Source organism: Staurois parvus, unplaced genomic scaffold, assembly GCF_062004578.1.
Source record: "Staurois parvus isolate SC_StPar_1 unplaced genomic scaffold, SC_StPar_1.0 ptg001014l, whole genome shotgun sequence".
Classification (NCBI taxonomy): Eukaryota; Metazoa; Chordata; class Amphibia; order Anura; family Ranidae; genus Staurois; species Staurois parvus.
Window position 1 is genome coordinate 159,337 of NW_028318810.1, and position 21,658 is coordinate 180,994.

The 21,658-nt window shown below is 43.2% G+C and overlaps 1 protein-coding gene across 2 annotated transcripts in view; it reads right to left on the bottom strand.

The window, feature by feature from the left end:
• PDE4A (phosphodiesterase 4A) overlaps positions 1 to 21,658 on the bottom strand; it is a 490,104-nt gene that overhangs the window by 108,887 nt on the left and 359,559 nt on the right. For both annotated transcript variants that reach the window (XM_089657626.1, XM_089657627.1), the window contains exons 2-4: positions 9,845 to 10,030; positions 7,531 to 7,567; positions 1,031 to 1,101 (exon numbers count right to left, since the gene is read on the bottom strand). In XM_089657626.1, coding sequence (XP_089513752.1) covers positions 1,031 to 1,101; positions 7,531 to 7,567; positions 9,845 to 10,030 — 294 coding nt within the window. The remainder of the gene's footprint in view (positions 1 to 1,030; positions 1,102 to 7,530; positions 7,568 to 9,844; positions 10,031 to 21,658) is intronic.

The window sequence follows — 21,658 nt, forward strand, 5'->3', positions numbered from 1 at the left end:
GTGAGAACTGTGATTGGTCACAGCTTGTCACATGGTACAAGGCTGTTGTGAATAGCCTTGTACCATGTGACCTCTATGATCATTCACAGATTTCAGTAGTAGTAAGCAATGATGTCAGGACGGGAAATCTTGTTTACTACTCTGCATGTGATCACTGATTGGCCTCCGGACACAGCGGGCACCAGATCGCATTGCAGCACGCTCCTAGGGAGCGCACACAGGCAGTGAATGCGGAGGACGTTTATAAACGGCCACCCGCTCCTGCACTGCTCACGTCCGGCCCATCATAACCAATGATTAAGCACGAGATCATGTGAAATGCGTTAACAGGTCCTGTATTCATGTCCTGGTGTTCTGTGTGTCCTATGGATCAATAAATACACACTATATTCATCAGTCATCCGGTGTGTGGCTGACCATTCTTCCTGTTGTACTGGGAACCGAGGTTCCCGTGCGGGCTGCGATTTCCAAAGCAGTGCAGGGACTTCTTCCCTGCGTGTCCCAGGCCACGGGAGTCCATTCAAATGAATGGGCTCTCCTGTCCGTGCAATCACGGCCCATAAGATGTGAACCGGGGCTAAGGGCATAGAGGCTCTGTGTTTACCAGTCTAGAGTAAAAAATGTTTTCAGATGACCACAGGTGGAATATTTAATTCCAAGATTAATGTAACAAAATCAACTCATTTTTTATTATTACATTTTTTAATAGAAGGGGACCCTTCAGGCAGGGGGCCCAGGACAATGGTCCCTTTTGCCCCCGTATAAATCTGGCACTTGGTGTTGGTGTTGGGCTGGGCAGGTATAGCAGTTACAAGGTTGCTGGTGCACAGAAATCGCCACCTTTGGCTTAGGTTAGGCCCATGCACAGTCCATGCTCTATGACCCCGGGACACTGCTGCTCTTCTGATGGTCTTATCTATGTGCAACAGCCTGTAAGTAGATGCACATCACAGACACGTCAGCTCACACCACCCTACCTGCAGGAGGACTACGTCTACCATGTGCTGTATTGTGTAAGGCCTGCACTTACTTGTTGGTTGGTGTGGTGACGTTGGCGAGGATGGTGAAGTTGTTGCGTACGCTGCGCAGGCTGGCCAGCACCTGAAACAAAAAAAAAACCACACAAATCATTTATTAATTACAGGTACTTATATAGCGCTGTCAATTTATGCAGGGCTTTACATATATATTGTACATTCCCATCAGTCCCTAACCCTCAAGGGGTGTACAATCTAAGGTCCCTAACGCACATTCATACATACACATACTAGGGACAATTTAGACAGGAGCCAATTAACCTACCAGTATGTCTTTGGAGTGTGGGAGGAAACCAGAGTTCCCGAAGGAAACCCACACAGGCACAGGGAGAAAATGCAAACTTGAGGCAGGTATTGCCATGGTTGGAATTCGGCCGATGACCCTAGTGCTGCCAGGCAGATGCGCTAATCACTTAGACACTGTGCTGCTTACAAACATTCAGCGACCAATAACCATTAATCAAAGGCTATCCTAACTTACACAAAGTTTGAATTAAGCTTCTGGATATTTCCATTCCATCAGTTTGGGTCTGTGCGGCTGAGTGCAAGCCATTGTTTTCATACTGGGAAATCTCTATGACTAGTCACCTGACTTTGTCTGCCTCAGTGGTTTTTATTCAAATTTTTTTTTTATCTATCAATTTCACATGCCAGGTTGTACAAAAACAAAATGTGTAGGCACAAGTCACATCTGAATAGGGGATCAGGGCTCGAAAATATCAAAGTCTATGATAAAAGAAGATTCCGCCTGGCAGTACTAGGGTTGTTGGTTTGAATCCCAAACACGGCACCACCTGCCTGGAGTTTGCATGTTCTCCATGTGCCTGCGTGGGTTTCCTCCGGGAACTCTGGTTTCTTCCCACACTCCAAAGACATGCTGGTAGGTGAATTGGCTCCTGTCTAAATTGTCCCTAGTATGTGTATGTATGAATGTGAGTTAGGGACCTTAGATTGTACGCCCCTTGAGGGTTAGGGACTGATGTGAATGTACAATATATATGTAAAGCACTGCGTAAATTGATGGTGCTATATAAATACCTGTAATGAATAAATACATTTTAGCCTATACAATCCAAGGGGGGGTCCATAGGGGGGGGGGTGAAAGTGCCCAATAGGCAAGTGGTTAATGCATACTAATAATCTGATGGCCTTGCTTGCTGCAGCTTGGCATTAGGAGAGAAATTGCAAGCTGGGATGAAAAAAGAAAAAAAAAAGGTCTACTGAGGGGATCCGGACAATGTTACATTTGCCCTTGGAATGGTTTTCAGGTGTGGTGAGCTTCTCTAAAAACATGGGGGGAGGATTAAATGTGAAAAGTTGTTGTAGGGAAGATGTGGAAGTTGTTGGAGGGAAGACGACACATGCTAGAGCTGGAGGGTAGGGTTGCCACCTCATCCCTTTGAAAGCAAACACATTAATTACACAGGTTCTGATTAAGGTGGTTATTAAACTCACTCAGCCCGGGTTCACATACGTGCGGTGCATCGCATGTGATTCGCACAGGAACCACACCACATTCCTATGCAAATCACGTGATTTGTGTGCGGTGCGATTGGAGCCATACATTTGTATGGCTCTTTCTGCACCAAAAAGGTGCAGGACCCTTTTTTTGGTGCACACTAGAATCGGATTGCATGGGTATTCACACCTATGCGATCGATTCTGCACATCGCACTGCGTTTTGCAAACCGATTTTGGGGTGTTGTTAACTTAACATACACACCCGCAGCGGTTCGCATGAACGGGGTGTGATTCTGATGCAGTGTGGAATTCGCACAGAAAACGCTGCAAATTCTACACTGCATCAGTGTGAACCCGGGCTTAGTGCCTTATCTCCATCGCATGAGCCCCAGAACCTGTGTAATTAATATATGTTCAGTTTTTAAGGGATGAGGTGGCAACCCTACTGGAGGACCCCAATGTGCAATCGATAACGATGACTGTTCTGTATTGCTAGATGAAGAGCAGACAGAAAAGCTCCACTTTTTCTTTTTAATATAAAAGTGAAAACGGTTTTTAGCTGTTTGCATATGTATTACCCAAATACCACCCAAAACACACTCTCTGTCACAAGACCTCCTTCTCTCTAGTTCCCTGATCTCCTCCTCCTATGCCCGCCTCCAGGACTTCTCCAGGGCATCACCCATACTCTGGAACTCCCTTCCCCAATCCATCAGACTATCACCCACTCTCCTCTCCTTTAGGCGCACCCTAAAAACCCATCTCTTCAGGGAAGCCTACCCCTCCCTCTGCTAACTGCCGATCTCCTCCACACTTCCTACCACTCCATCCCCCACAGCTTTTCCTCCTGTACCACTATCCCCTCCCTCCTAGATTGTAAGCTCCAAGGAGCAGGGCCCTCGAACCCCTCGTGTATTGCACTGTATTGTTATTGTTCTGTCTCATGTATTGTCCCCCATTGTAATGTACAGCGCTGAGCGAACTGTTGGCGCTATATAAATACTGTATAATAATAATACTACGCGCTGTCGGTGAAGTTATCTACCCATTAATATTTTGTGGTCACCTCCTGCTGCATCTGGAATTCCTTGTATGCTTACATGTGTACTTGAGCTCACTTCTAAATGAAGAATAATATATAAAAAAAAAATCTTCAGTTGTTTAAAATTCCTATTAAAATGTAAACTCAATTAACAGAGAAGGTGACTTCCACCAGGAAAGTGCAATAAAAAGCGTGTTTGCACTTCCACAGACCGGCCAGTCGGTGGCACTGTTTCCATGTCTTGCACAGGGTTGGGATCTCTCCATACAAGTCAATGAGTCATTTGCAGGGGATCTGCCTTCACCTCCACACCCTGAGGTCTCCTGGGTTGCTGCACCCCAAAAATAATTCATCTATACGCTTGTATGTGCACATCCCACATATGGGGTTCTTCTTCACACCTCCACCTCTAATCCTGAGTGGGGAAATACTGAACTCTACATGGATAAGGTCACGGTACAGATGTGACTAAGTGCAAAGCTACGTCAGATCCTTTCATTTATATCCACTTAGAGTGAAAAACCTCCCACTTGCCTCAGAAATTTAAAGGGATTTTCCACTTTAAAGCTGAAGATTAAGTATGGCAGTTTTTACAAAGTTACATTAGTATAGCTTGGACAAATAAAAGTCTGTATGTGCCCTACGTGTCGGATCCATGTGGAAGCTGGAGATCATTGTAGTAGACACCATTACACCAGGGATCTCCACTAGTGTCTGGATCTTGCTGCATTCTGAACACAGGAGGTCAGACGCGCAGCACGGACGCCATTCAATGGACACTTCAATTTCTCAAAGAATGCAAAGTGTTCTCTGATTGGACGAGGTGGAGAGGCTGTGGCGCCATGATCTTCACCTTGCCTACAGAACACTTTTCCTTCACTGAGAAAACGCAAGTGTGTTTTCTGAATGGCACCCATACTGAGCGATCGAGCGACCTCCTGTGTTCAGTGAGCAGAAGGGCAGCTGCTCTGCATTGGACCCAAGAGCTAGCAGCAATCAATGTGGTAGCAGCGACTACTACAGTCATTTCCAGCATTCATGGGAATTCCACCGTTATGGCACATACTTACATTGGTCCAACCTGGACCAACAGGACGCCTAAAAATGACCAAATCTAAACTTCAGCTTCAGAGCAGTAATAAACTAAAAACCAAAAATGTAATATGCTGCAGATTACCAATCATTAGCTCTGGCGGCTCCCTTCATTTCCTTTTTTTTATACTTTTCCCCCTGTGTTTTCACCCGTAGATCTGACCAATAACGCACCTCCAGTATTAGAGTTTACTCTGGATGAAGGAGCAACAAAGACACCTCTGGACAGCAGCTTTGTCAGTCTGGTGGGAGGGGAGTGTTGGGTGTACTAGCAGATTTAGATACACTAACAAACTGAAGCCGAACTCCAGCTCACACTTTATAAGCAGTGACAGCAAACTTTTTTTTTTTTCCTTTTAGGATAAAGGTATTTCCATAAATAAAAGCTGTTGAAAAACAACAGACTTACTGGTCAGATCACTAGGTAAAAATAAAGGAAAGAACACTTAAAGGGCCGTTCACACTATGCCCTGATGTGATTCGCACAGGAACGCGTCTGTGTGGTGTGATTTCAAGCCCATTCATATGCATGGGCTGAAATTATACTGCATTAAAAGTAGTGCATGCACTACTTTTTTTAAACGCACGGAAACCGCATCACATGGAACTTTGTACCATGCGGTTTGGTGAGGGCCGGTGGGGGAAAAACACAATGCGTTTGCGACCTGCGTTCGGGGTGTCATCAACTTTAACTGACCCCCGCAGCAGATTGCAAGGACATTGCAATTGGAATGCAAGGCGGGAAGCCGCATGGGAACATGCCTCTCTTGCACCGCATTCTAGTGTGAACAAGCCATAAAAAAGAAAACTAATACAGCCACCACATGTAATGACTGGTAAGCTGCAAAAGATGACCTTTTTGGTTTTGGGTTTAATATTGCTTCAAAGTTTATGCATAAGCAAAACTTTTCTCAGTTTTGTAGTGAGTGGGAAAGGGCTAAAGGCAATGTCAGTTGTTTTTCATGTGTCCCCTTGGAAAGATTTTTCTTCACTTCCTGCAACAGAAAATGGGGGAGGGGAATAGGAAGATTTGTCCTCACCATGTGTTTTGGTGATAACAGCAAAAAGGTTGGGTTTTCCATCACATTCTGCCTTGGTGACAATGCCTACAAGGCCTATTAGAGAATAAATGTACCTTTCAGGGACGCAGGCAAAAATAAAAACAAAAAAAAAAAAAAACTTGGCAGCGATTCCTTCACTTCTCTACTCTATCCAAAAACACTAAAGGAATACATTTGGTTTTCCATATATATTAAAGCTGACCTCCAGCCTTTTCTTCAGTCTTGTACAGTTGTACTGGCTCCATTCCTGGACTGAAATGGCTTACTCTGGTTTCACTGCACACTGTGAGCATCTCACAAGGTACATTAGTAGAAATAGCCTGCCTACTTTCCTGGCCTGAGGACATCCGGAATCATCAAGCCCTTTCCATCCCAAATTGACTGTCCCTGGCCTGCTCCTTTGGATTTCAGTTCTATCAATCATGGGGTCTTAGCATCAAATGTGGGCATTATTTAAGGTGGTCTGCATGCAAATGCCACCTGTCTAGAAACACCCACTCCTTCAGACTGACATCTCCTTATCAAGGCATTTTGATATTTGCATATCTCCTTCCAAGAGCCAGCCCACTGCTGGTTCAGGGCCGAGGATTCTTTAAAGGAATACTAAGGCGGGGCTGTATATTCATTCTCTCTCTCTCTCTCTCTCTCTCTATATATATATACCCTCTACATATATCCAGGCCAAATGCGAGGCAAAAGAGGCAGCTGTCTTGGGTGCTATATATGCCCTCTACACAGGGCTGGGCCAAAGGGAAGGCAAATGAGGCAGCTGTCTCAGGTGCTATATACACACTCTCTATACAGGGCAAGACCAAAGGGGAGGCAAATGAGGCAGCTGCCTTAGGTGCTATATACACACACACTCACTATATATAGCCGGGCCAAAGGGGAGGCAAAAGAGACAGCTGTCTGGGGTGCTATATATACACTCTCTATATAGGGCCATGCCAAAGGGAAGCAAAAGAGGCAGCTGCCTTAGATGCTATATATGCTTTCTATATAGGGCCAGGACAAATGGGAGGCCAAAGAGGCAGCTGTCTTGGGTGCTATATATGCTCTCTATACAGGGCTGGGCCAAAGGGGAGGCAAACGAATCAGCTGCCTTATATGCTATATATGCTCTCTATATAGGGCTGGGACGAAGGGGAGGAAAAAGAGGCAGCTGCCTTTTGGTGCTATATATGCTCTCTATATAGGGCCAGGTCAAAGGGAGGCAAAAGAGGCAGCTGCCTTAGATGCTATATATGCTCTCTATATAGGGCCAGGCTGAAGGGGAGGAAAAAGAGGCAGCTGCCTTGGGTGCTATATATGCTCTCTATATAGGGCTGGGACGAAGGGGAGGAAAAAGAGGCAGCTGCCTTTTGGTGCTATATATGCTCTCTATATAGGGCCAGGTCAAAGGGAGGCAAAAGAGGCATGTATGGGGCCCTGTGGATTCTAACAGCAGCCCTGCTCACGTGTGAACCATCCCCAACAGTGAGACAAAAGTAGTATTTTGGGGGTTCACAATGGATCCCTTTATAAAGGCTTATGCCTGAAAATGCATCTAAACGTAAAAATGTCCTATGTCTGCTAGATTCCCTAAAATAAAAAAAAAAGCCCTTGACCTTCAAATAGAGAGTCCCAGTGGTCATAACCCTTTCTGTTGGCTGTGGCCCACTTCTGTGAGAGGTGGTGGATCTGATTGGATGTTCAAGCAGTGGCCACTGGGACCTTGGCCCCCCTACTCCAATCAGGGATTTTCTCTCAACCCAGTGCAGATGAGACCAGACTGATTACTATCAGACAGGGGAGGGTTGTATTATATTTCAGTAAAATAATAAAAAGATTTACTTACCTGAGCAAATGGGGTAACAATGAGGTCTTCAGCGTGCCTGAAAAAGAAGAGGCGACATTAGTCAGGATACAAAATCTCACTCTTCTCTTCTGAATTTGTGCTGAAGATTTATGAATAGTTGAAGTACCGCAGGGATAGGTGTCTAATCTCTGCCAGTGGTTTGTATAATACAGGAATGTTTGGGGTTGCTTTAAGGTGAATCTTTGTTCCCTAGTAGTAGTTAGTCACATTCAGCTGGATTTGTTCTGTAAAGACATTTTCTAGCTTATCCAAGCCCTCTTCAGTCTTTCAGTTTAAAATTAGGAAGTGGCTTGGATAAAATACTAAACATAATCAGACAAAATATGAACAAAGCATATCCCTCTTACTGTGTACATGTCTCAATTAAGAGCACTAAGTGTCATTTCTCTCCATGGCTCCATTCTTCTGCTATCAGCATGAATCACTTCTGACAAGTTTTTATGACACCAAGAGAAAAAAAGGTGACAAGGGAGGGACCCTCCAGCAGAGTGACAGCCTCAGCTAAATGGAGGGGGGGTGTCTCTTCCCTCCAATCAGCTCTCAGAGCTGTCCTCACTGAGCTCTTCAGAGAGTAATTTCAGCTCTCCACCTACTTTTTTCTGAACTCTCAGAAAAGCTTTAAAATTCAGCACTTTGAATGGACGTAGAGAAGAGAAGACTGCAGAGAGAGAGAGATACTACTTATGTAGGAGAATTTGTTTTGTCTCTGTGTATCACCTGATGCCAGTCACTTCACTGGGTAAGGGTTTATCAGCTCTACATTCGAATCACTGGCAATGACAAGCAGCATTTAATCAGGAGGACTACAAGCTCCAGCATGACTTCCTATGCCCCACCAAAAGCATGTAAGACTCTTATTTCATCATAAGAGTCCATTAAAGTTGGGTAGTGAGGGGGCACACAGGTGGGGAGCACAGGGCACTTATCACCTTCTGGATGTGAAAGGGATTTTTGTTTGCTTGTTGATTTCACATTTAGGACTTTATTGCACAATTTTTTGTTATGTGTTCATTATTATAGCATGTTTTTCATGTAATATAACATACATTGAGGCAGCGCTCCTGCTATTTTGTGTATTATGTTGATAAGGGTGTACCTTTTATAGGAGCAGCAGCCCAATTTTTTGTTTAATATTGAGTGTGCACTATTGATTGGTGTGTCCTAAGCGCAAGTGATCATTATCTATCAAGGGTTTGCAGCCATTTTCAAATTACAGATTACAGTCCAGTTGAATGTGACCATCTACTACTAGATATACCTCGCCCTGGATAAACGAGAACCTTCAAAGACATACCTCAGACATTGTTCACTTTAAACCTGTTTAAGTGAGGGAAAACATGAGAAGCCAACCAAAAAGATTCAAATCTATACTTTACAATACTTCACAAAATACCATGAGTGCACCAAAAAAACTTATGAATGTTGGCTACTAATCAAGCTTGACTTGATTGAATTGGTCATTGAGGTCATCCTGATCAATAAAGAGTAATGCCGGTGTGGGGGGCAGTCAACATATGTATTGGGGCTCCTATAGGGCCTCGCAAGACCTCCTACTCTCTAGCTCACTTGTCTCCTCCTCCTATGCTTGTCTCCAGGACTTCTCCAGAGCTTCCCCCATCCTATGGAACTATCTACCCCAATTTATCAGACTATTGCCTACTCTGCTCACTTTTAGGCAATCTCTGAAAACTCTGATCTCTTCAGAGAAGCCTATCCTGCCCTCAGCTAATACTGGAATCTTCTACTCTTCCAACCAGTCCATCCCCCACAGTTACTACCTTTTGTACCACTAGCCCCTTCCTCCTAGATTGTAAGCTCCAAGGAGCAGGGCCCTCCTATCCCTCTTGTATTGAACTGTATTGTTGCTGTATTGTCTCCCATTATATTGTAAAGCGCTGAGCAAACTGTTGGCACTATATAAATCCTGTATAATAATAATAAAATAATATATTGGAACCTCTCGGTACTTTCAGTTCTTTTAGAAGGTTTTTTTTTAGAAGGTCTGAAGTGAGCACAGAATCATTATACAATTATGAGGTTATGCACCTTTTTCGCCACACATCTCTAGCTTTCCTAAGAGAAGTAACCAGCCCACCACTGCCAGAATAGTATCAAACAATGCAGCATGCTCCCTATCAGTGTGTCTACAGAAGCTAAAAAGTACCCGTATTGCCCATAAGCAACCGGATTCCAGGTACCATTTTCACAGTTTCTGCTACACAATTTAAATGAGGGAACCTGGACGGTTACCAAGGAGGAACTTTAAACACAAGGGATGTAGTGGGATACTCACGCTTCGCTGGTGACCGAGGAGTTCCGTGACATGGTTTTCGGGGACATGTCATAGTCACTGTCAGAGCGGTACAGGAACGACTCTCTCCTCTGGCTTTGCGGGAAGCTGGGGTGCAGCACCAGCCCTGGACTCGCCTGCGAATCGATCGGGCTGCGACCTGGAGAAGGCCCATTTTCCACGTCGAAGCTGCAGAAGAAACAAAATGTAATATTTGTTGGGTGTGGAAAATTCATGGAGGGATAACGGCTGTATTATCATTATCAATGCCATAAAGTCATGCTACCCCACACCTTCTAGGGTAAAAAAATGGTCCTGGTTAAATATATTCATCAAATGTTACAAAACCTAAAGAGCAATTCCAGGAACAAAAGTGAAACCAATAGACTAATTCTATCCAGCAAAACACAACATTGGTGTATCAACTGTGATAACCCTGCCAAGTTCATAAAATATAATTACCATAAAGGCCCCTTCTACACGACCCCAGTGTCCACTAATTTCAAAGCACACCTTGACCTATCCCTAAATATTATAACTAAATATAATACTATACTAAATATCAGAAATGTTTGCCATCCCACCTCTTGAACACGACCAAAAGCCTAAACCCGAAAAACTAAAAAGCTAGTACATCATCAGTAGTGGAATGGACAATACAAGTCTTCAAGATACATCTAATAGGAGAGATTCTCCAAAAAGCTTACAGTGAAAGATACTGAAAAATCTGGAGAAGATACACTACAAAAGCACAGCATCCTGTAAATCTTTTCTTGAGACAGTTCCAGACCTCAAAATGCAATAGAACGTGTTAGATTAACCACTAACAGCAACAGATATGAGGAGGACTGCTGAACATAGGCCAAAAATAACAAGTAATTTCCCCAAGCATGGAACTTCTCCAATGCCTCCCTATGTAAAATGTTTGCCGGTTTGTTCCCTGTTGGGACTTTCGATTCTATGCCTCTTCCACAATATGCTGCCTGAAAAATGCAAATGGTCCTAGATTGTCGGAAAATGCATGTCAACTGCACTGTATTGATTAAAACCTACTGTAAAGGTCCATGTAATGTTCCTAAAGTCTGTGTTTTGCCATTTAAATGGAAAAATGTTAATAAAACCTTAATAAGAAAAAAAAAGAAAACTGTAATCAGAAATGGATAGGCGACCATTGCTGAACTTGCCTGAATTTGCTACTTTCCTTAGTATTCTGTTACATAGTTAGTCTGGCTGAAAAAAAGACAAAAGTCCATCCAGTTCAACCATAAAAAAAAAAGGAATAATCCTACACCCACAGTAGATCCAAAAGGAAGGTAAAAAAAACCCCAGCAAAGCAAGATCCAATTTGCTCCTGCTGGGAAAAAAATTCCTTCCTGAACCCCAGAGAGGCAATTGAATATTCCCTGAATCAACTTTACCTATAAATGTTAGTATCCAGTTATATTCTGTGTATCCAAGAAAGAATCCAGGCATTTTTTGAAGCAATCCACTGAGCTGGCCAGAACCAACTCTTGAGGGAGTCTATTCCACATTTTCACAGCTCTCACTGTGAAGAAACCTTTCCGTGTTTGGAGATTAAATTTATTTTCCTCCAGACGTAAAGAATGCCCCCTTGTCCTCTGTGATGACCTCAGGGTGAATAGCTCTACACAGAGTTCACTATATGAACCACTGATGTATTTATACATGGAGATCACATCCCCCTTATGTATTATACATGGAGATCACATCCCCCCTTATGTATTTATACATGGAGATCACATCCCCCCTTATGTATTTATACATGGAGATCACATCCCCCCTTATGTATTATACATGGAGATCATATCCCCCCTTATGTATTATACATGGTGATCATATCCCCCTTATGTATTATACATGGAGAACATATCCCCCCTTATGTATTATACATGGTGATCATATCCCCCCTTATGTATTATACATGGTGATCATATCCCCCCTTATGTATTATACATGGTGACCATATCCCCCCTTATGTATTATACATGGAGATCATATCCCCCCTTATGTATTATACATGGTGATCATATCCCCCCTTATGTATTATACATGTTGATCATATCCCCCCTTATGTATTATACATGGAGATCATATCCCCCCCCTTATGTATTATACATGGTGATCATATCCCCCCCCTTATGTATTATACATGGTGATCATATCCCCCCTTATGTATTATACATGTTGATCATATCCCCCGTTAATCTCCTCTTCTCAAGAGAGAATACATTCAGTTCCTCTAATCTTTCCTCATAGCTGAGCTCCTCCATGCCTCTTATCAGTTTGTTTGCCCTTCTCTGTACTTTCTCCAGTTCCCCAATGTTCTTTTATATTTGTATATGTGTATCAGTTGATACTCTATTTTAGTCAATGATCCAAAAACTACCAAAATCAAAGAATTTAGATGATGGACTCATTCACACTTGCGGGCAGGGGGTAGTAAAAATAGGTGTTTGGCCACAGTTCTACCACATCAAAACAGTGTACAAATGCTACCTTAATTATTTGCTTTTGTATCCACTGAAAACATTATACCCCATCATGTTCACCGCCAAAGCAACCTATTCAAGTGACTGGGGCAACACTTCAACAGCTTCAAGTGCAATGCATGCTGTTGCAGTGTAGTGGTGTAGGATTTGAAGGGTCAAAACAGGCAGTTAGAATGCAACACATTGTCAGCCCCTTCTAGAATGTGATCAGTGGTGGATCACTTTTCAGAGCAAGGACTGCCTACTTCATTTTGGCTTAAGGCTTGGTCTGGCTCAGTGGAAACAGGTGTAGTGGTGCTGCTACCTTTCATTTATCCTCAGCTCCACCCGATGCCAAGACTAAAAGGCTGCTGATGCCTCTGTGTACTGTGAACCACAGGAGGGAGAGTTGGCACTCAGGTATACGTCAAATGGAAGTATCCTATATTGAATGACATGAAACCGCTGTAAGACAGCCAACACATATCAGTCGGCAGACCTCAGTAATGACTAAGACCTGACAACTGAAATGCGTTGGTTGTTTTACAGCTGTTTCATGTCATTTCAATAAAGGATATTGCCAGTTGAAGTTTACTCGAGTGCCAACTGTCCCCCCCATTGGTCTGGCTCAGTGATTCAAAGCACAGACGCCAGAGACAGCCAAGTAATAACCATTTTCAGAAAGGGGTTAGCAATAACAGCCTACATATTTCTCTTGGTGCAAGTTTCTTTTAAGTGATGAAGTGGACAGAATGTATTTTCCTGCTTTTTGAAATGTATGCTAAACAATAGTCTTTAGGTTTCCATTTATTGCAATGGTGTGGTGTGGAGGATAGTCCTGAGGCTTCATTTGACCTGCTTTGTGTTTCTTTGAACAGATGTGTGTCCACTGCAGCCAAGGCAGTCTTTGAATGCATGCTGTCAATAGCAAAAGGCAGCCTCTGACAACACCACCCTTAGTCTGAATTTTCTGCTGTCCACTGCGCTCCTCACATGTTCAGGAGGTTGGTCCACTTCCTTAACCTGTGGGGTGTAACTTTGGTCTTTGCTTCAGCTATCACTTTTTTAATTTCCAAAGTAGGACTGAATCTCATTGGTGACCGAGACAATACCCTCAAAGTAGGCACAGACAAGCAGAGAGATGTCTGCTCACCATTTGTAGCACCAAGATAGGGTTTTACAACTGACTGGCCCAGCAAAATGAAGCAACATACACACAGATAATAGTTTCCTTTCCTTTACTCAGAGAGATGAAGAGGACCATGACTACTGAGACAATTGCTCTTCTTGAATACCATGCATGGTTGCCCTTACTTGCCGGTAGTTGTCACTATCTAGACCTTATAGGACCTAATACTAAGAAATGACAGATGCAACCATTGTGCCATCAGATTTTTCAATCCCACCCAGTACAAGGATTTTTACTCATGCTAAGTACTGTACACACAGGAAAAAAAAAAAAAAAAAAAAGGTGGTGCTTACCGTCTGGTAGAAAATATGTAATGGTGTGAATGGCACAGTACACATGTTCTCATTCACTGAGCTCAGCACTGCACAGGCCTGAAGGTTGTCTGCAAAGGTCAACTATTAGGCCTTCACTTGAAGGGGAACAAACCACGACGTACAAAACTCTGTCTGAAATAACAAATGCCAGATGCTTTATGTATCCATAACTCTGTGGGGAAATACTTGTGGATATTTAAAACTAACCCTCATGAATTCCTTCATGAAATGTATCTGTGTAGTGGACTGGTAAGTATAAAGGTAGGTGGACCAAAAGGAACCAAAAAGCCTTCCACTGAACCAGTGCGAAGCACAATAGAGGCTTCTTAAACAGAAGGCATGGGGCTTATTTTTTATTTTTGGATAGTGGATGGAGCCATGCAAACCATTTTCTGCTCCTTTAAGCCATATTTTCAAAATACAAAAGCCATTTAAAATGTGTTTTCTATTATCATCAAGGACTATCAAAGCCCAGCCTAAAGTTAACATCAGGCTTCCAGTTATAAGGCCTCAACTGGCACAGGCTGGTATTTTTGTGGACTTAAAGAAGAGACAGCGATGTGAATAAAATGATGAGAGTAGGTGTGTGGGGAGTAGAGTGATAAGATGTTTGGGAAGAACAGAGTGATGAGAGTAGAGGAACGGGGAGCGTAGAGTGATGAGAGTAGATGAATGGGGAGAGTAGAGTGATGAGAGTAGATGAACGGGGAGAGTAAAGGAACGGGGAGAGTAGAGTGATGAGAGTAGATTAACGGAGAGAGTAGAGTGATGAGAGTAGATTAACGGAGAGAGTAGAGTGATGAGAGTAGAGGAACAGGGAGAGTAGAGTGATGAGAGTAGGGGAACGGGGAGAGTAGAGTGATGAGAGTAGATGAACGGGGAGAGTAGAGGAACGGGGAGAGTAGAGTGATGAGAGTAGAGGAACGGGGAGAGTAGAGTGATGAGAGTAGATGAATGGGTACAGTAGAGTGATGAGAGTAGATTAACGGAGAGAGTAGAGTGATGAGAGTAGAGGAACGGAGAGAGTAGAGTGATGAGAGTAGAGGAACGGGGAGAGTAGAGTGATGAGAGTAGATGATCGGGTACAGTAGAGTGTTGAGAGTAGACGAACGGGGAGAGTAGAGTGATGAGAGTAGATGTTTGGGGAAAGTATGGGGAAAGTATTGTGATGAGAGTAGGTTTATTGTGAGTACTGTGATGAGAGTCGGTGTATGGCAAGAGGATTCTCCAAAAACCTACTCCAACACTCTACCCTTATCCATATACCTACCCTCATCACAATACTCTCCAAATACACCTACTCTCATCACATACCTACCTTCTTCATGATACTCTCCACATACACCTACTCTCATCACAATACTCTCCCCATTCACCTACACTCATCACAATACTCTCGCCATTCACCTACACTCATTATGCTATTCTCACCACACACTTACACGATACCCTCACCACAAACCTGTCCTCCTCACTCTACTCTCCCTATACACCTCCCACCACAGTAGAGTTATGACAGTCGGTGTGCCTGGAGAGTATTGTGAGGAGTATGTGTGTGGTGAGAGTACAGTGATGAGAATGGGTTTGTGGTGAGCATATTGTGATGAGTGTAGGTGTAACACGAGAGTAGAGTAATGAAAGTAAGTATGTGGTGAGAGTAGTGTGATGAGAGCAGGTGTTTGTGGAGGCGATTGTGAGGACAGTAGGTATGTTTGAAGAGTATTTTGAGAAGAGTAGATATGTGGAAAGAGTATCATAAGGGTAGGTACAGTATATGGTGAGAGTAGACTGGTGGGAGTAGGTGTATGGGGAGGGTATTGTGACAAGGGTAGGTATGTGGTGGGAGTAGGAGTATGGGGAGGGTAGATGTGTAAGGATTGTATTGTGATTAGATTAGTTGTGAGGGGAGAGCAGAGTGGTGGGACTAGGTGTACGGGGAGGGTATTGTGATGGGGGTAGGTATTTGGTAGGAGTAGAGTAATGGGAGTAGGTGTATGAGGGGAGTAGGTGTATGAGGGGAGTAGGTGTATAGTGCGAGTATTATGATTAGGTTAGTTGTGAGGGGAGAGCATAGTGGTGGGACTAGGTGTATGGGGAGAGTATTGTGATGAGGGTAGGTATATGGTAAGAGTAGAGTGATGGGACTAGGTGTACGGGGAGGGTATCGTGATGAGGGTAGGTATATGGTAAGAGTAGAGTGATGGGACTAGGTGTACGGGAGGGTATCGTGATGAGGGTAGGTATATCGTAAAAGTAGAGTGATGGGACTAGGTGTACGGGGAGAGTATCGTGATGAGGGTAGGTAAATGGTAAGAATTGATTGATGGGAGTAGGTGTATGGGGTGAGTAGGTGTGTAGTGAGAGTATTATGATTAGGTTAGTTTTGAGGGGAGAGCAGAGTGGTGGGACTAGGTGTATGGGGAGGGTATCGTGATGAGGTTAGGTATATCGTAAGAGTAGAGTAGTGGGACTAGGTGTACGGGGAGAGTATTGTGATGAGGGTAGGTATATGGTAAGAGTAGAGTGATGGGACTAGGTGTATGGGGAGGGTATCGTGATGAGGGTAGGTATATGGTAAGAGCAGAGTGGTGGGACTAGGTGTACGGGGAGAGTATTGTGATGAGGGTAGGTATATGGTAAGAGTAGAGTGGTGGGACTAGGTGTACGGGGAGAGCATCGTGATGAGGGTAGGTATATCGTAAGAGTAGAGTGGTGGGACTAGGTGTACAGGAGGGTATCGTGATGAGGGAAGGTATATCGTAAGAGTAGAGTAGTGGGACTAGGTGTACGGGGAGGGTATCGTGATGAGGGTAGGTATATGGTAAGAGTAGAGTGATGGGACTAGGTGTACGGGGAGAGTATCGGGATGAGGGTAGGTATATGGTAAGAGTAGAGTGGTGGGACTAGGTGTACGGGAGGGTATCGTGATGAGGGTAGGTATATCGTAAGAGTAGAGTAGTGGGACTAGGTGTACGGGGAGAGTATCGTGATGAGGGTAGGTATATGGTAAGAGTAGAGTGGTGGGACTAGGTGTACGGGAGGGTATCGTGATGAGGGTAGGTATATCGTAAGAGTAGAGTGGTGGGACTAGGTGTACGGGAGGGTATCGTGATGAGGGTAGGTATATCGTAAGAGTAGAGTGGTGGGACTAGGTGTACGGGGAGGGTATCGTGATGAGGGAAGGTAAATGGTAAGAGTTGATTGATGGGAGTAGGTGTATGGGGTGAGTAGGTGTGTAGTGAGAGTATTGTGATTAGAGTAGTTGAGTGGTGAGAGAAAGACAACGAGAGTAGATATGTGGTGAGAGTAGTTGTATAATAAGAGTAGGTGCCTGCTGATGGCCACTAGTAGTCCAAACACAGGCAAGTAGGTGGGATTTCCTAAAGCTGCATAACATAAAACTACACACTCAATTAAAGGTCGGCTGAAGCTATACAGTACAGTTGGGGGTCAGTGGATCATAACGGCATACATTTTTCATTTCATTTTGACATTTGTATGTGGTCAATTCAATGGAGTTATCCTTTAGCTGCTAGTTAAACCTAACTGTGACTACATTGTTATTTGGATAAACAGAAAATAAAGTAGTATTTAGTTATGCAGCCTGTTCGGGAAATGAGATTAGAGACCCCTACACTCCATAGCGTAGTGGAAAGAGGACACTGACGTCACGATGAGACGTAGCAGCTTTACTAAATTATGGTTTTAAAGGCTGCACATCTGGGAGAGGGAGCACACGTCAATGGGGCAGCTGTGGCGGGAGGGGGATTAGCTATAGAGAAAGGGACAAAGGTTACCGGAGGGAACAGTCGAGGAATACAACAGAGGATCCATTCATTATTCTGATGAGTTTATAAACCTCCAGTGTGCACACTCAGAGCCTGTGGGTCGGGCATGGGAAGTGTGAGACTGGTAAACTGGTCTACATGTTCCAGCATCAACAATCCTGGGATAACAGAGGATCCTCATATAATGCAACTGCAGTCAAAATGTTTCTTCTAAAAGCGGAAGGGTTAAAAACTCCATCTGCTAATGCTGTCAGCTATTTCCTGAACTGGGACAAAATAGGAAGTGAGAGTAAACTTCCCACAAGGGGGTGGAAATCCCATCTTTGGCAGCTGTGTTTCCATTGGAGGAATTCTTCCCATTTACTGTTCCCTAGACAACTGTAATCTTTAATTTCACATGTAAGTTTGGGAAAAAAAAAAAAAAGAACAAAAGAATATCCTGTAAAATAGTTCTAATGTAGTTTCATTTCAAATGTTCTGCCAATGCACCTCAACGCCAATAAAAAAAATGTTCTGGGAAGCATTTTTTTTATGCAGTACAACACAGTTCAGATGGTTCACACCTCTGCAGTGTACTAAAAGTTGTGCTGGCTAGGCACTTTGGGATGCCATTCAAAATGAATGGCATTGCAAAGCACTTGGGGCGCAACCCACAGTGGATTTGTTCTTCAGGTGGTATGTAACAAGTATTAAAGAAGCCATTATGTTACCTCCTCTCTGCCCATTTTAACTCCAAAAAACCCGCACCATTGCACCGAAACCATGGCTCCATTCAGTGACAGCGGGGATACATTTTGCACCACAGCAAAAATACCCCCTTCCATTGCTTTTGCAGTTTAAAAAGGTGAGCAAGTAGGTGGATGCGGTAAAAAAACACAGCTCAATTGTGTGCTTTTATTGCACCCCTGAACACCAATGTAAATGAGGCCCTAGGTTGTGCGTTGTGGCAGAACATGTTTTACGGCTTGTTCCTGAGATGCAGTGATCTGAACCGGTCCTAAGCTTGTTAATTTAATCAGTTGAACACCGGATCAGTCTAGTCAGTTTAGTAAGCCGCCAATGACAAAAGAATTCTAATTGGTTGTTAAAGGTTATGGCACGGCCCCTGAGCAGCATATTAATGCCTTGCACAGGACCTGTCCATAGCTGCAGCCCAGTCCCGGATGTGGCAAAGAAGTTGCATGTTATTGTCTGTAGATAGTACCTGGTCCAATCATCAGTTTCCAACCTGGAGTACATGTACCTCTGGGGGCATGTGCCAGGCATGTGTTAGTTTAGTAAGCAGCAAATGACAAAAGAATTCTAATTAGTTGTTATAGGTTATGGCACAGCCCCTGAGCAGCATAATAATGCGTTGCACAGGACCTGTCCATAGCTGCAGCCCAGTCCCGGATGTGGCAAAGAAGTTGCATGTTATTGTCTGTAGATACTACCTGGTCCAATGATCAGTTTCCAACCTGGAGTACATGTACCTCTGGGGCATGTGTCAGTTTAGTATGCAGCCAATGACAAAAGAATTCTAATTGGTTGTTATAGGTTATGGCACAGCCCCTGAGCAGCATATTAATGCCTTGCACAGGACCTGTCCATAGCTGCAGCCCGGTCCTGGATGTGGCAAAAAAGAGGCATGTTATTGTCTGTAGATACTACCTGGTCCAATGATCAGTTTCCAACCTGGAGTACATGTACCTCTGAAGCATGTGCCAGGACCAGAAGGGGTTTGCAAAAAAAACAACAACAAAAAAACAACTTGGATGGAAAAGGGTACATATGTCAACAGTGTAAGACTAGATACAAGTCAAAACTGGTGGTTTGAATTTTCTTTTATGAGCAATCTCAAGAAAAGCCCATATCCCCTCGTTTTGGTGAATGGTGAAGAGTCCCACCCTAACCAGGGTATCTGCAACAAGCCCCAACTGTGCTCTGCAGCACGCCCCTTGAAAGGTTCGGCTCTCATTCTCCTCCTCTTCGTGGATATTTGAGTGCCATTGCTCTTGTATCGGTGTATACATATACAATAAATGGGCACCTCAGTCAGTCCAGTGAGCAATGAGTTCTTCTGGGTCTCCTCTACGCATGGTAGGTTTTGTCATTGTTTTACGTGGTTCATTTTTGTATGAAATCTGACACACAATATGGAAAGTAATCAATCACCAAGAATTTCTTAAGACGCATCTTAAAGTGTATTTCTAGTTTTTGCAGCCAAATTGGGAAAATACCTACCGTACTTTATCTTTGTTCTCATTAACACAGCTATAAAATATATTAAACATTGCTGGCTACCCAATAAAAAGAATTTGTAAAAGAAAAAAAAAAAAAAAAAAACACCCACAAACCCAAACTAAGTTTTGGTAATTGTGGAAGGTAGTGCAGGGATATCATGGTTTCATTTTATTTTTTACCTTTTTAAAGTGCTTTTTACTGACACATAATATGGAAAGTACTCAATCACCAAGAATTTCTCAGGACATAGTGTTATTTCCACTTTTGCAGCCAAGTTGGGATAATACCTACTTTATATTTGAAGTTCTCATGAACATAGCAGAACTAAAAAAAAACTACATTTAAAAATATATTTTAAAAATACTGCTTACCCAATAAAAAAAGATTTTTAAAAATAAATAAATAACCTTTGTAAGTAATTTTTACTGACATATAATACGGAAAGTAATTAATCACCAAGAATTTCTCAGAACAGGTCTTAAAATGTATTTTTACTTTTGAACCCAAATTGGGATAATACCTATATATTATATCTGTCGCATGTTTTGAGTAACATATAACTATACATTTGCTGGTCAATAAAAAGAATTCATTAAAAAAACAAAACACACACACACAAAAGAGGTAACAGTAAACAGTGGAAATATGAAATGTGTCAGTGCCAGGGGGTGTAAAAAATGCCCCATCTTTGGTATTAGGGGGAAGAATAGTGTCCCAATGTTGGTGTCAGTGGGAGGAATAGTGCCCCAATATTGTCAGTGGGAGGAATAGTGCCCCAATATTGTCAGTGGGAGGAATAGTGCCCCAATATTGTCAGTGGGAGGAATAGTGCCCCATCATTTGTGTCAGTAGGAGGAATAGTGCCCCAATGTTGTCAGTGGGGGGAATAGTGCCCCAATGTTGTCAGTGGGGGGAATAGTGCCCCATCGTTGGTGTCAGTGGGAGGAATAGTGCCCTATCGTTGGTGTCAGTGGGAGGAATAGTACCCCAATGTGGTCAGTGGGAAGAATAGTGCCCCATTGTTGGTGTCAGTGGGAAGACTAGTGCCCCAATGTTGGTGTCAGTGGGAGGAATCGTGCCCCATTGTTGGTGTCAGTGGGAGGAATAATACCCCAATATTGGTGTCAGTGGGAGGAATAATACCCCAATATTGGTGTCAGTGGGAGGAATTGTGCCCCATCGTTGGTGTCACTGGGAAAAATGGCCTAGAAAATGGCCTACTGTTGATGTCAGTGGCATAAATTATGCCCCACTGTTGGTGTCAGTGGGGAGAATAGTTCCTTTTATCAGAGGGAAGAAGTGTGCCTCAAGGACCGGATAAAGATAAGCAAAGGGCCACATCCAGCCCCCACAGTTTGGAGACCACTGGTCTAGGGTCTAACCCTTTTTAGACTTTGTTTGCAGTTCTGCATTATAAGCTGTAAACTAGATTTGAACACTGCTGTCCTAATAAAAGGTATAAAAAATTTTGAATGTGCCCTCCTGCAATGGCAAGGAAGTATAGCTCAATCTGTGTGAGCACAAAGAATGTAAAACTTGAATCAGCAATGACACCTTCTCCTTAGAAACATCAAAAAAGGTAAGAAATATCTTTTCTTTATGTCTTTTTTTTTTTTGGTAGAATATGTGAATGGGAATATATTATAGCAAACTTCGTGAGGTTTTCTCCAGTTTAACTGCAAAAGTGGAAATGCCATTCACACAGCCAAACATATAGATGTCACATTCAATGAGTGTATGGCCAGTTTAACACTTATTATAACTTTTTATTATTGAGCCACTTATGTAGTTACAACATATACATTTGAAATCAC